The sequence below is a fragment of the Schizosaccharomyces osmophilus genome, chromosome 3 (assembly GCF_027921745.1).
Source record: "Schizosaccharomyces osmophilus chromosome 3, complete sequence".
NCBI lineage: Eukaryota > Fungi > Ascomycota > Schizosaccharomycetes > Schizosaccharomycetales > Schizosaccharomycetaceae > Schizosaccharomyces > Schizosaccharomyces osmophilus.
In genome coordinates, this window is record NC_079240.1 from 676,790 (window position 1) to 690,782 (window position 13,993).

General features: G+C 38.6%; 6 protein-coding genes across 6 annotated transcripts; 4 read left to right on the forward strand and 2 right to left on the reverse strand.

Annotated features, from left to right (window-relative positions):
• Positions 1-211: 211 nt before the first annotated feature.
• On the forward strand, positions 212-2,029 carry eap1 (eIF4E-associated protein Eap1; the record flags this gene model as incomplete). Its single annotated transcript, XM_056183148.1, has 4 exons — positions 212-306; positions 392-451; positions 543-598; positions 714-2,029. The coding sequence occupies 4 exons, from the start codon at positions 212-214 to the stop codon at positions 2,027-2,029; spliced, it is 1,527 nt and encodes a 508-aa protein (XP_056039549.1).
• An 809-nt stretch (positions 2,030-2,838) lies between these two features.
• Positions 2,839-4,977, forward strand: SOMG_04363 (DDHD family phospholipase; the record flags this gene model as incomplete). Its single annotated transcript, XM_056183149.1, has 4 exons — positions 2,839-3,045; positions 3,083-3,641; positions 3,697-4,431; positions 4,481-4,977. The coding sequence occupies 4 exons, from the start codon at positions 2,839-2,841 to the stop codon at positions 4,975-4,977; spliced, it is 1,998 nt and encodes a 665-aa protein (XP_056039560.1).
• Positions 4,978-5,485: 508 nt separating this feature from the next.
• xap5 (splicing factor, xap-5-like protein) lies at positions 5,486-6,565 on the forward strand (the record flags this gene model as incomplete). Its single annotated transcript, XM_056183150.1, has 5 exons — positions 5,486-5,634; positions 5,697-6,141; positions 6,187-6,306; positions 6,365-6,460; positions 6,506-6,565. 5 exons carry the CDS (start codon positions 5,486-5,488, stop codon positions 6,563-6,565), a joined length of 870 nt encoding a protein of 289 aa, XP_056039325.1.
• A 787-nt stretch (positions 6,566-7,352) lies between these two features.
• On the forward strand, positions 7,353-7,828 carry emc6 (ER membrane protein complex subunit Emc6; the record flags this gene model as incomplete). Its single annotated transcript, XM_056183151.1, has 3 exons — positions 7,353-7,406; positions 7,453-7,708; positions 7,818-7,828. The coding sequence occupies 3 exons, from the start codon at positions 7,353-7,355 to the stop codon at positions 7,826-7,828; spliced, it is 321 nt and encodes a 106-aa protein (XP_056039510.1).
• Positions 7,829-8,459: 631 nt separating this feature from the next.
• oca2 (serine/threonine protein kinase Oca2) lies at positions 8,460-10,466 on the reverse strand (the record flags this gene model as incomplete). Its single annotated transcript, XM_056183152.1, has 2 exons — positions 8,460-10,324; positions 10,397-10,466. The coding sequence occupies 2 exons, from the start codon at positions 10,464-10,466 to the stop codon at positions 8,460-8,462; spliced, it is 1,935 nt and encodes a 644-aa protein (XP_056039303.1).
• A 1,456-nt stretch (positions 10,467-11,922) lies between these two features.
• On the reverse strand, positions 11,923-13,977 carry tyw1 (wybutosine biosynthesis protein Tyw1; the record flags this gene model as incomplete). Its single annotated transcript, XM_056183153.1, has 1 exon — positions 11,923-13,977. The coding sequence occupies one exon, from the start codon at positions 13,975-13,977 to the stop codon at positions 11,923-11,925; it is 2,055 nt and encodes a 684-aa protein (XP_056039529.1).
• Positions 13,978-13,993: the final 16 nt, after the last annotated feature.

Genomic DNA, 13,993 nt, shown 5'->3' on the forward strand with positions numbered 1-13,993 from the left:
TTCACCTACTATGGTGTTGGAGTATTCAGGAAGTGATGTTACTTGTTGATGATGCTTGTTACTTGGCTTCTGTTGGGCACCACCCTTCCTGCGTATGAACATGAAAAGAAACCTTGACACAAACAGATAAAGAAGAACTTGGCCACAACCACTATAGAGACGAATTTCAAATAGAGCATTTGGAAAAAGAAAGGGGAAAGGAGACATCACAATGTCTCAAGTGATTCAGTATTCTGAAGCGGATTTGTTGTATCTGTCTAAATCGCCGCTTATAAAAAAACCGGAAAATTTACCAGAATGGATACTGTATGTAGTTATTTGAGGAGTGTATAGAAGGAATTATCTATATATACAAATGAGTAATTCTAGGATTGTGTTAACGCATATGTAGTCCAGAGGCTATGAAAGCTGATCGCGAGCGACACATTCGGCAGGAAAAGGAAATGAAAAAGTATGAATGCAATTCTGGATGGTGTAAATATTGAATTGTTATTTGCTATCCGTAAGATTGATACGGTTATGGCTAACAAAAGTTTTCGCAGTAAACATGATGATGAAGGAAGACAGATTCAATCCGACCGAAAATATGCCAAATCAAGTAAGTTTGATCTTTTTTTGGGATGGTGATGGGTGAGAAGTGGTGAACACAGCCATGTCTCTGATGTATCCATCCTTTTTCTTTCCTTAGTGGGACAAGCTAAGCTAACCCGTAGAACACGAAGATATCATACTTGGGCCTCCAAAACTCAGTTTTGCAAGCAGCAATGAAAATGGCCGCTCTATTGGTCGTCATGAAGACTTATTATCTTTAGGAAACGTTTACAATGGATCTGCATCGGTGCGCCATCGAAACGGAATGCCAGGTCATGCATCATCAAAAAATGCTCCTTTAAACAATATGGGATCGACGTCGTCAGCTTGGACAAGTCTAAACAAGCATGGGCGTAAAAAAGACTTTGATCGTCGTGATGATAATGAAGGATTAGAGCGATTATCAAAACAAAGAGCCGGTGCCAATGCTACAAGTCCTATGATTCCCAATACTACTGAAGAATTTGAAGTCTGGAAGCGTATGATGAAAGCTAACTCGGCTGAGGCACCCATTACTTCGGGAATGCCTGCTGTTGCTCATGTGGCTTCACAAAAGCCTGTTCCTTCCATTTCAAGAGCTGCTTCGGGTTCCGGTTCTTCCTTTTCTGCCCGTGCAAACGTTAGCGTTGACTCTCTTTTCGGAAAGCGCCCGGCTGTCCCATCTGTTGCATCTGTTGCCCCGCCAGTTGGAACTCCTGTTGGTACACCTCCACGGTTTGCTTCTCCTGCTCTTGGGTTGGAAACGGCGGCCCATGTTGCTCCTTCTACTACTTCATCGAGATTCAGCAAGTTCTTCAACGGGCTAGGCGGTCCTGAAACATCAAAACAATCGACGCCATCAGTATCCCGCACGGCCTCTCCAAAAGTGAATAATGCCCCAGCTGCCCCTTCAGCTATCCATGATAAAGATGCAGAGGGATTTCAACGTGTCCTTGCAATGCTAGGACGTCAAACTTCTAGTGCATCTGCCTCGCCTAAAGTTCCCATGGCTCAGTCATCTGCTACGTCCAATTCTCCTGGTATTAACCATGCCAACCCCGGTGCTATGTTTACAATGTCTTCTCTCGCTTCTCCTGCTGCTTCTGTCGCACCTCCTCCGGGATTAAGCAGTCATGCACTCTCTACTGAAGATGCTTCGTTTTTCCGTTCTCTTATTCATTCTGATGCCAGGCCTGCTGTTCCTCCACCTCCCGGTTTTTCCACAAATAATGTGGGTTCCCCTGATGAAAATGTTTCCAATCCCCTTCCAGGTCTTTACAATCATTATCCTATGGGACCTGCACCACCGATGAGCTCTGTACCGGCCCCAGCTCCTCCCCCTGGTTTCGGGTTTCAGCAGCCTCCGCTCCCATATTCGCCAGGTTTTTCTCCAAGCATGTACGGTCACCCACGTATGTCAGGCCATCCTCTCCCTGACCTTTCGAAAACTACACACTAGACCTTTTTTAATGATAAAGGAAGTCTGCAGAGTTAGATGTTGTTAATGAAGTTGTAAAGGAAGGTTTTATATGGATAATATATGAAGGTATTATAGGAAATTATCTAAGCAATGAAATCTGCACATGTCTGAAGTATGCTGAAATTCTAGTAGATTACTGCTGGTTTCCTCTTAGTGTAACGAAATGATTACTTTATTTGTATAAATTAGCAGATGAAATGAGAATATATGCGATTATTGACTCACTTCTTGTAGTCGAGTAGACAAGAAAGTATCATCCACAAAACCTGTGTAAATATGTCATGAAGTTTCAAATGTTTCTTCCCTTTTCATGCATTGTTGTTAGTCAAGACTGTGGGAAGCGGGAGAGCAAGAGGATGGAAGAAATACTTCTTATTTGTATTTTACACACAACTTTCTTAACGTTTCATCCGTTTTTTATTTTTTTTAGTGTTTTATTGAAGATTAAATCACGATGGATGTTGCTATTTTCGAATAACTTGTAAAGCAAACCAACCATTGAGTATGGAAAAGCTAATGTTTAAATACCAATTAAGAATCAAATTACAATTCCCCTTTACGCGAGGAGAAAAAAATAAGGTAGAAGTAATAGATGCAGAGTTCAACTTACATTTCATTTGCTTAAAAAAGGTATGAATGTATAATTTTATTTATTTATTTACTAGTGTATTCCGAGGAAAAGTGCTATTATATTTGTATACACCGGTAACGGAACGAAAGCGACTCGGCTATTATATGCCAATGTTTACTAGGGTTTTATTGAAAGACGCTACCAACACTTGAGTTAGATGCAAAAACAACCTGAAACAGAACCAATTCATCATGTTCAGTGGTTCTATTTATCCAATTTTGACCTTTACGATGAAACTTCCTCCATGGAAACGCCTGAGCCGCAGCGCTGGCGTAAATTTTTGAATCATGACAATTGCGCGTTGGAAGCAAAAGATGAAGAAATTAACACTGCGAGCATTCAGCAAGAACCTAATCAAAAAAATGTAAGAAGAGCCACATGCAATGTTTACTAACAACCAGATAATTGTGGGAGTATCGGCTTTACATGTTGTGAATTTACCAACGCTGACACTGAAACCCTTGTACTGGCCTAGTAGCCGAAGAAATGATACTCTTCGTGTTGTCCGTGGGTTGTGGATGTATGAGGATACTGGGTTGCCAGTGATCGACGAATTGGCAGAAATTTTGGAAGAAGGGTATCAGCGGATCAAGCCATATAAGATAAATTGGGACAAACTAGAAAGTGATTTGGAAGATGAAAATCAAGAGAGATCAAGTATTTTCTCTTCTGGAAGACGGAAGCCTTCCAAGGATGCGATAAGCCATATGCGATGGCCATTGAAACCTCCGTCTTCTGGAAAATATGTCTTATATGAAGATGGATATCGAGCACTCTTATGCCAAGGAGGGTTGCTTTCTTATTTTTCGAAAGGAACACAATCGCAGCGCACCGGTTTGAAAGGAATTCCGGTAATTCGAGACTTTCCTATGAAAGAAGATGATGGTTTTCGCGGTTTAAAGCAGGTAACTGATCTCTTTTTGGTTGTTCACGGAATTGGTCAGAAAAGATCTGAAACTGGTAAGAAAATTTTTATTTACGCATGTACTGTTTACTAATATTACTTTTGCAAAAGAGGAACGCTATCAATTTACCAAAACATGTAATATTTTCCGATCATTGATTCAAAAACAAAAATTAATTATGAAACAAAATCCTTTATTAAGAGACGATTATGAACCTCAATTGTTGCCCATCTGCTGGAGGAACAAGCTTAATTTTGATTCGTTTTTTCAGGTTACTGAGGATGATGAAAACAGCGACGACGTCGATGGGAATAGGTTTCACATCGAAGATATTGAAATTGACAGTATACCAACCGTTCGCCGCCTTTTTGGGGATGTAATGAGTGATATACCTTATTATATGTCTCATCATAAAGAATCTATCATTCGCTCTGTCATTCAAGAAGCAAATCGAGTCTATAGTTTATGGATAGACTGCAATCCTTATTTCAAAGAAAACAAAGGAAGAATTTTTATCATTGGTCATTCTCTAGGTGCTACCGTCGTGTTTGACATTTTATCACTTCAACCTACGTTTGTAAAAGAGCTGAGTCCCGAAGTAGAAGACGATAAGTTTTTCAAGTTTGACACAAATGGATTTTTCTGCTTTGGGGGACCTATAGGGTTTTTTCTTTTACTGAATCAAAAAAGCATAATCCCTAGGAAAGGACGGGGATCTAGCCATTCTGCTGATAATGCAAAATTTACAAGTAAGAATGTTCCAAATTCTTATGCATATGCTGGCAATGATCGTTATGGGTGTTTAGCAGTGGATACTTTTTACAACGTTTTCAACTTTCTCGATCGTACGTGTTACTATTCTAACTGTTTTTCTTATTAACTAACTTAAAATAGCTATAGCCATGCGCTTGAATCCTACAGTGGACGTCAATTATTCGAAAGGTATCCTTCCAACTAGACTCATGTATTCTCGAAAACCGTCAAGCATTTTAAGAGTTGTTTCTCGGCCCAATGACGCACCCATTCGGCTGGTTAGTTATCAACAAGCACTAAATCAATTGAAATCTGACGAAAATGAAAGTTCATCTGTACTAATGGATGCTGAACAAGATGTTGAACTTCAAACTCGAAATTTCAAGCATGAAGAGCGAGCAAAATGGAGGATGCAAGAGTTAAACGAGAATGGCCAAATCGATTATGTCTTTACGAGTCAAAAAGGTATTATTTCAAACAAATATTTGACGATGTTATCCGCCCATACCAGTTACTGGAATAATGAAGACTTGGTCTGTTTTTTGGTTGTTGAAACAGCCCGAAATTTTGGAATTGCTAATTCCGTAGAACAATTCCGAGGAAAGCGTATACTTCAAAATAATACTTCCTTACAATAAGGTCTTTGCCACTTAAGCCGGTGGATATAATTTCGGATTACTTCTTACTTGCTTAGGGTGATGGCAAAGCTTAAGCTGATGTATATCTGGCTCTTATTTTGTTTTGTGATTTCTAGGCATTCTTGATAATCAAGGATGTCTTTTTGACGATGATTATAAGCAACATTTATCGAATCACCGGTTTCAAATTATGAATGAGGCTTTTCTTTATTTGATAAATGTTTACCATAATGCCAATATTTATTTAACCAATAATTTCTATTAAATAGATTTAATTTATCAACTTATAACTGCAACAAATAATTTTAGAAAAAGTGACTTGATTATACTTTTCAATGTTAACAACTCATTAAGAAAAGACACAAACAAAAGTAAAGAATATAAAACTAAAAGTAGTTAACTCTACATCTGAAACGAAAGTTAGACACTCATTGACTGGAATGCTTTTAAATGAAAGCATTCCACCAAAGTTTACAAAGACTCTTGCTAATTACAAAAATTGCATATCATGAGCGGTTATGAAAATGCAGATGAATTACATGATCTTTTAAGAAAACAAACTACTGGTTTAGTGCATTTGGAAGATTATCGTCGAGTAAAGCAAGGGATAGCTGAAAAAAAAGAAAAGGACGCACTTTCACAAACAAATCAAAAGATGTATGAGTAAACAGCCAAATTAAATTCTTCGTAAACTATCAAGATGTGCTAACATAGTCTAGCAAAAAGAAAAAGGGTGTCTTGGGCAAAAATGCGAAAAAACAATTTCAATTGAATAAGGGCAAATTGTCATTTGGGCAGGAAGAAAATGAAGAAGAAACGGGCGACGGATTAAAAGAAATAATTATAAAGAAGAAACATCTTGGGAAGGATCCTACTGTTAATACTTCATTTTTGCCAGATGCTGAAAGGGAAGCTTTAGAAGAAGCAAAGAGAAAAGAATACCGGAAACAGTGGTTAGAAGAACAAGAAAGAATCAAAGAGGAAGAAATCTTAATTCCTTTTTTGTTCTATGAAGGTTCCACTACTCGGTATAGTGTTAAGATTCGTTTGAAAGATTCAGTTGGCCATATACTATCGAATATGAAAGATCAAATCCCCAGTTTAAAACGCGTTTTGGATATGGACAAGCTCCTTTTAGTACAATCTGATTTAATTATTCCTCATGTACGTCAATTGACTAAATGCAGCTCGTTAACTTTTACAATATAGCATCACGAATTGTACTACTTTTATTTGAACAAAGTCCAAGGGCCCAACGGGTTGCTTTTCGAATTTGACTCTTTGCGATGCCAAAATTCAGAAATGGCAGCAACTCTGCAATTACCAGAAGTACGTATAAGCAATAATTGAATCTGAACTTTGAATCGTTTTGACTAATCTACTATAGAAAAAAATCCCTCATTTAATTCTCAAGTCGTTTTATATGGAATATAGACATGTTTTTCCCTGCAACTGCTGGGAGATGTTTGATTCTAGAAAAGACGTAAGATCAATGGCTTCCTTTGAACGATTTTACTAATACATTTAGTATGCTTCGCAAAAAACAAAGGTCAATCCAAATGCTGCCTTGTTTTACAGAACAGAATGAGGACTTTACGTATGAAGAAGATAAAGTTCCTTTTTAAGTAAACTATTATTTATTGTGATTTTCTTGCGCTATATGCATAAAGCATCGGGCCGTTGAAGGATGGGGTAAAATCAAAACTAAATGAATTTATTGAAAGATCCCTGGAACGAATAAACATAAACTAGATGGTACGAATGCTTCTAATTGAAATTGATAAAATGCGGTAAGTGCTTTCAATTGCTACATGAATTCTTGTAATGAGTAAGTATGTGGATCCAGTTATAGAACGACCATCAATGAATTCTCTTGGTATTTCTGTTTGACCAAAACACATGACGAGCTTTTTGTGTTGATGAACCTGGCATATCCTAGTCAAATGAAACAGAAATAAGATGAAGGAACAGTGAAAGGACTAGATCGAGTTACATTCAAATTAGAGCCGTAAAAACGACTGTTAGCTCTTGTATTCATGATAATTTAACAAAAAAAAACGTGGTAAGCAACCCTTGATCAAAAAACCTTCGACATCCAGGACCGTATATTTTCTTTCAAGCCCAGCGATAAAAGGAAATACGTTATATAGTCAGAAATATTAGAATTAAATACTTACAGTCTTTTTATTCTTATAAACGCTTATCCGAAAGTCTTACGCTAGTGTGACTTTTGCGATATTGCAACTATGTAAACAAATATCATATTGCATAATTTCTCATAGTGATATCTGAGAAACCAACTGAATATGTCCCAACTCTACTACAGAACGATTACAGCTTTGACAAAGTATCCTACCTAATTGCAGCTGGTTGAGATGGAAAAGAACATCCAACCGTTCGTCACAGAAAGTGCGGTTCATAATGAGAGGGTAAGCTGTCAGTACAATTCATATTCGTTAACTCTCATTGATATAGGTGGTATCATTCATTAGAAATATGACATTAAGTGTTTTTGGCTGTTCTGCTGGAATTTTAGGGATAACCTCTTACCACGGTGTTTTGTTTTACCTCTTTAGCTACCTGTTTGTCTCGTTTCTCATTTTCATGATGAAGATGGGCGGTAATGTTCGTGAGTATTACCAACCAGGCCCTAACTTTTGGTATGCAAAAGTACTCGAAGGTGCTCCTTCATTTGTGCTTTTTTGGACTCTTTTTTACAGTCTCGTTTACGGTACGTTTTCCGGCTATTGTCAATGGTTATGAAGTCCATATTAAAAGCCATATTCATTTTCTATCACCCTATGCATTGAATTGGTCATTTTAAGCTAACTATGACTTAGTTTATGAATAGCTTCATCTCGAATGAATTAGTATGCATATTTTTATGATAAAATGCTTGGATACCTTCAATCCATATTTCATCAGACATATATTATGGTCCACATGATTGATCCTCAAACAAGACGCATTCGATCTTTAGTTATATATCTTCCTTAGGAACCCCAGCTCTTGCTAATGTGTGTTGATTTTACTTGCATGGTCAATGATCGGTAATCATAAATCTCTCTACCTGTACATTTACTCATGGGATAACTAGATGAAACACTTACTAGAAGTAAAATTCAAAAGGAATCGTACAATTTCTATCGAATTTTGGATTGGATTAAATATTTCTATAATTAACATTATCTTAAAATACGATTAACCTCAAACACAATTTTCCTCCTATTATTGCTTTTGAAATAATCCTTTATGTTGGTTTTTCGTATAAGACAATAAAAAATAGTAAGACAGTGAGGAGGATTCATGAAAGTTCATTAATTTAAACAGCACCATGAGAATTAACAAAGTTCCATTCAAAATAAATGGTTATAAACAGAAAAGAAATAATTGAAAACAAAGAATATGACATAATGCAGTAAAGTTATATATGAAAATCAACACCAATGGACTTTCATACTGTTCTTTTAAGACACATACCTCTACCGTTTGACATGAGGATATGGAGAGCCTTCAGGAGAAACGAGATTATGAAGGTGAGTAGGAGAACGAATCAACTTGTTATTTTGCATATGGCACATAGAGATATTAGCAACCCAGTCATCAGCGAACACACTATGGATATCATATCTTTTCTTAGGGTCCAATTCAAGCATATGCAACACGGCTGCGCGCGTATCACGAGGCAATAAGCGTAGTAACCTCCATGGTCCATACACTTCTTGTTTGCCACTGGCATGCACTTTATGTTCAGAAGAGTGTTGCTGTGCATTTGGCGCTTTGTAAGATGAGAGACCTGGGTCAACTAATCCTCTATCTTTTATCGTTTTTAGAGCTTCGTCTTCCGAAAAGTCTCCTTTTGTAGGAGGTATCATGCAAAACAGACGGAAGGAATTATCAGATAGTTTGGGATATTTCCAAGGAAATCTACGAAGAGCCATACAACAATATATTATGGCACAAGACCATATATCAACAGCACGAGGGTCATACAATTTTTTAGTTAACGTTTCCGGAGCAAGATATGGATCAGAACCGACCACACCAGTTGCCTCCACGATGTCCGCTTCAAATGGATATTTATACACCACAGCACTTCCGAAATCGATGATTTTGACGCTACAATTTTCATCAACAACGAGGTTGTCGAGCTTCAAATCACGATGGGCAAGGCCCATAGAATGCAAATAAGCGACACCAGATAGAAGTTGTTTAAAGCAGCAATAAATCTCGGGCAGTGCCATTTGTCCACTCATGACGATTGAGAACATATCGTAGGGTGCGTATTCCATAACTTCGTAGAATTTATTATTCTCCTCTATGATATCCAAAGTTTCAATGATATTTGTATGGTGAAGAGCACTACCCACACAAAACTCTGCGGTGACTTTTCTAGCATACTCGCGCTCTGACTCGGATGGTCTACGAGAACGGAATTCCTTGACGGCAAAAATTTTTGAATCGGAAGAACGCTTCATGATGCGAACAGAACCACCGGCGCCCGAGCCCAAGATACGACCAAATTTGCCATACTTTTTAAATAACCCGAAATGATCATCCTGAATACTACTGCTTGACTTTGATTTGGAGACACCCTTTTTATCGGACTTTTGGTTCGATTTAAAGAAACGACGCAAATCCAACGAACTGTGATGCTTTTCGTGCTTGTCGTGTTTATCGTGCTTATCATGCGAATGCAGCAAAGATTTTAAAGACAAGGAGCTTGAATTGGAATGATTACCGTGATGATGATGATTGCTGTGATGATGCTTGTGGTCCGGTTTTTTGAATATAAACTGGGAGGGAATTTCGCGAGGATCACTTTTGATGGGAGCTCTACGGGTTCGACGATAAGGATCATTGGGATCGCCGATCAAATCCTCTGAAGAAGGAAATCCACGAACAAATCTGAAAGCACTGGGAGAAGAAGGCTTGGAATCCTGATGATGGTCGTCGGAATCTTCTTCGTTACTGGGCGACCCTGATTTAGAAAGAGGGTGAAGATACGGGGAAGTATTTTTAGGATGGAAAGCGGCAGAAGCCTGAGAGGAGATATGGTCGTCTTCATCGGCCTCATCGTCGGAAGGAATTTGGGAATTTGGAATGGAGATGGGTTCAAAATTTCTTGCAGCGGAAGATCGGTAACGGTCTTCAGCAAGTTTATGATCGACATAATCATTTACTTGGATAGGAGACTGAACGCGGGGCAAAGGATGACTGGGTTCATGGGAATGTTCCTGGTCTTCGTGAGGTAAGGGAGGAGCAGCGTCAACTTCTAACGCAAATTTTGGGCTCTCTTCTACATGGACCTTGTCTTGGAACGACTTCTCTAGAGGCGAAGATTCGTCTTTTTCACTTTGTTAGTATGATCAAGCACAATAACGAAAAGTAAAACTAAAACAGATATAAATCCACATACCAGATTGATTGTCCTGAAGAGAAAATTTTGGAGCAGAATGGAGTTCAGACATTTTGTAAGCAGCAATCATATATTTAGATGAATGGCAACAGCGAAAGAATACAAGGAGTCACTTGCAACAAAAGAAACTTATAAAAGCAGGAATCGAAAAAGAGAGAGAGAAACAGAAAAAAAATCAAAAAAAAAGCCAATGAAAATGGAAACCAAACTCAAATAAATAAATAATAACAAAAAGAGGTTTTAACCAACAATTACTTTCAAAACACCCACGCACACAGATATCAACAAACAAACAAAACAAGAAAACAAAGCAGACGTGTCCTGAATCTAAACAATGTACATCAACGCTTTTCAAGTCGTTTCACAAATCTGTTTTGGATAAATTCTCACAAAGCGTAAACAATTCTACAAGCAAGGAAAGACGTCAAAGGCTCCCCTAAATCTGAGGGATTGTTTAAAGAAAATCTTGGGGTTCAATTCACTTCAACAACGTCTACGAATCTTGGTTTTCTATACAGGTACTGGGAAATTTCCCTATTTCTGCTATGAACTGTAAGAGTTTGGGAAAAGGAGAATTCAGTTACGTAGCAATTTTTGGGTAAATATAAGAGCCGGTGCGGCACCTATTGAGTTGATGAATGACGATCAACGTTTACACATATATAGCCCTTGAACGAATGATGTTGCTCGTTTAACAAAGGCAACCGAAGAGCCATCGGCCGGCAATAAACCATCCAAATCGGCAGTCGAAGTTTCGGCAAACACAAGGTAACAAATGCGTTACCCCAGGAATCAACATTTTCCTGACAAAATAAACAATGCCTTGAGAAAAAAACACAAAAACAAGAAAAGAAAAGAAAAGGAGACCGTACTTTTAAAGACGAAAGAACAGTTAAAAAAAACAACCAACGAAGTTTTAAGGGAATGGACGGTTTGTTTCTCTAACGGTTTTCTGATACCGTGGATCAATCAGCGTTAAAATCGATGGTAAACAAAACGAAAATTATACGCGACTATTATTAAACTCTAGAAAAGCTTAGAAAGACATAATAAAGGGTTTCACCGTTAAATATGGTTTGTTTACATTTTTTGTTTGCTGCATTCGCAAGGGGCTTTCTTTTAAGTTCGCTCCTTCTCTTGTGGAGTTTGGTACCTGCCGTAACCCTCGGCAGTTGGCGGTAAAGTGGATGGCGATAAATACCGAGACGAAACTGGGGTTCGCCATTCCTTGGAAGGGATAGAACAACAAGCAGTATGGGGAAAACTGCTAGAAAGCGTTGTTTATTTACAAAGACGATGGCTTTTCAAATGTACTGATTGGGAAATATTTTTATATTGATTGGAGATTATTAATATGTATTAAAAATAATTACCCATTTTCAATGTGTCGATGTGTGACAGAAATCTTGTTTTCTTAATTGTCCCCTCCGTCCATCCAGGATGGACAAACCTGTGATCATACCTTGTGTATTCCATAACCCCCAAAACCCTAAACAATCCTGCGCTATCTAAGCATTGTCCAAAATTCAAGCAGCAATTCCTGAATCTGCCGTAGTCGCCGGCGTCGCCTCTGGTCGATTTCTATTCTTTTGCTTTCGCACAAATCGAACATCTTCAGGACTAAATCCTCCCTGGCCAAAATAGGCAAACTCTGGGGTGGGTGCAATGTATTCTAATGGATCAAATGCTTCTTTTGTACGCCATAACTCAAAAAATTTCGCATAGTCAATGTGGGTGTACCATACATCGTCCTTTTTGAATTTCGTTTGTGCAACCAACAAACTGCAACTGTGAGCATGCTCCGCTGCAATTTCGTACTTGACACCCAGATCTCCCAAGTACTTGTCTATATTTTCAATCAACTTCTTGGTAAAGTCCACCACCTCTTCATAGTATGGTACGTTTTTCATCGTTAACGGCGATTGGTCTGAGTTTCCACTGTAGGTAACTCCCTTAATCTCAATAAAACAGGGAACACCCAAGCGTATCAGTTCTGTGTATTCTTTGATTTGCTCCATGTTAAATCCCTTCACCAACGTCATTCTATACACCGTTCTTTGCTTCTTTTCGCGTAAAATCTCCAAACATGCCAGCAATCGTTCCCAAAAGTCTTTAAACAATGGCCGATCTACCGACTTGAGACTTTGTTTGGTGCTGGCATCAATCGACACATATAGTTGAGTCACCATTCCCATCTTCCGGAATGCTTCTGGGTGCTGTGCATTTGTGACAAGGAAGGAAGATATCTCGCGTTCGTGCAGCATTCCTACAAATTCATTTATATATGGGTAGAAAATGGGCTCGCCCACTAGCGACAATGCACAATGCCTCACTCGAGAAGCTTCCGAAAAACGGTCTTGACGGACCCCCGGTACACCTCGCATCAATTTCAATTTCGCATAATGTGAATCGAGAATTCCTTTCATAATTAACTCCGGAGGATCAACTTTCCAACGCCACTCCGTACCGACTGGATTTGTGCCGTGGCGCCAGCAAAATGTACACTTGTTCGCACAAGCCAAACTGGGCGTAGCCTCCATACATAAATGACTACGGATACCATAAAAGCTGTATTTGTAGCAAAAACCGCGTCCACGCATTGCATTTTTCGTCCATCGACAAATTTTGACACCACTGTGAGAACCAACAACACTATATCCCTGTTTTGTTAGTGACTTATAAGTAGGGGATACCGTCGAAACCATTTCCTTGGTACCAACCGGCAACGAAGATTCTGTCTTGGCTTTCGCCATCATTGGACCCATATCCTCAACATCCATTACTTCGGAATTCCCTTCTCCTTCATCCATAGGGCGCAGCAATGTTCCTTTTTTCATATTTTCGATAACGGAATTTGTCCATTGAGTTAAGATGTCAATTTGTGTTGCTGGAGCTAACTGTGAATTTGTGACACCCATAGGAGCAATTCTTGAAGCACCAAGCTTGCTTAGCCATTTATCAGTTTGAATAGCTTGGTAGCAAAACATGTCACCAGGATAATTGTCCATATCACCGAGTCCAAACACAGCATATCCTGACATTTTTTCTAAGGGATTTTTTTGAACGCGAGAATCGTAAAACGTCTCACGTAACGTAGATAAATAGAAATCAATACTACTTTCAATGGCATAAGAGGGTAGAATAATAAGATAAACGGCATTTTCCGGACAGTAAAGGAAATATTCCTCCAAATCAATATAGTCTAAACTTAGCAATTGCAAGTCATCCCTTTGAAGATTCGTCGACAGTAATTTATGTACCTCACTTGCATATCGTTGAGCTGTCCCTCCTAAAGTAGCATAGAAGATGCAAATTGGCGAGTTTTGCAAATCAATTTCATTTTGAGAATTCGACTGAATAGGTCTACTCTTCATGTTCTTCCTAGTAAACCTTTTCATCTGTTTCTTTTGCTTAACGTTCTCTTTTTCTTTTGGTATATTTTCTTCGCTTGAAACCGCCAATTGCCTCTTGTTTCGCGACAGCAGCATATGAGCTGCTACAGGCAAAAGGAGGACTAAATAAAATAGCAGACCTCTATAAGTTCCCCATTTTTCTTCCAAATACGCAAGATCAAATCCCATGGTGTCTTTTTTTCCA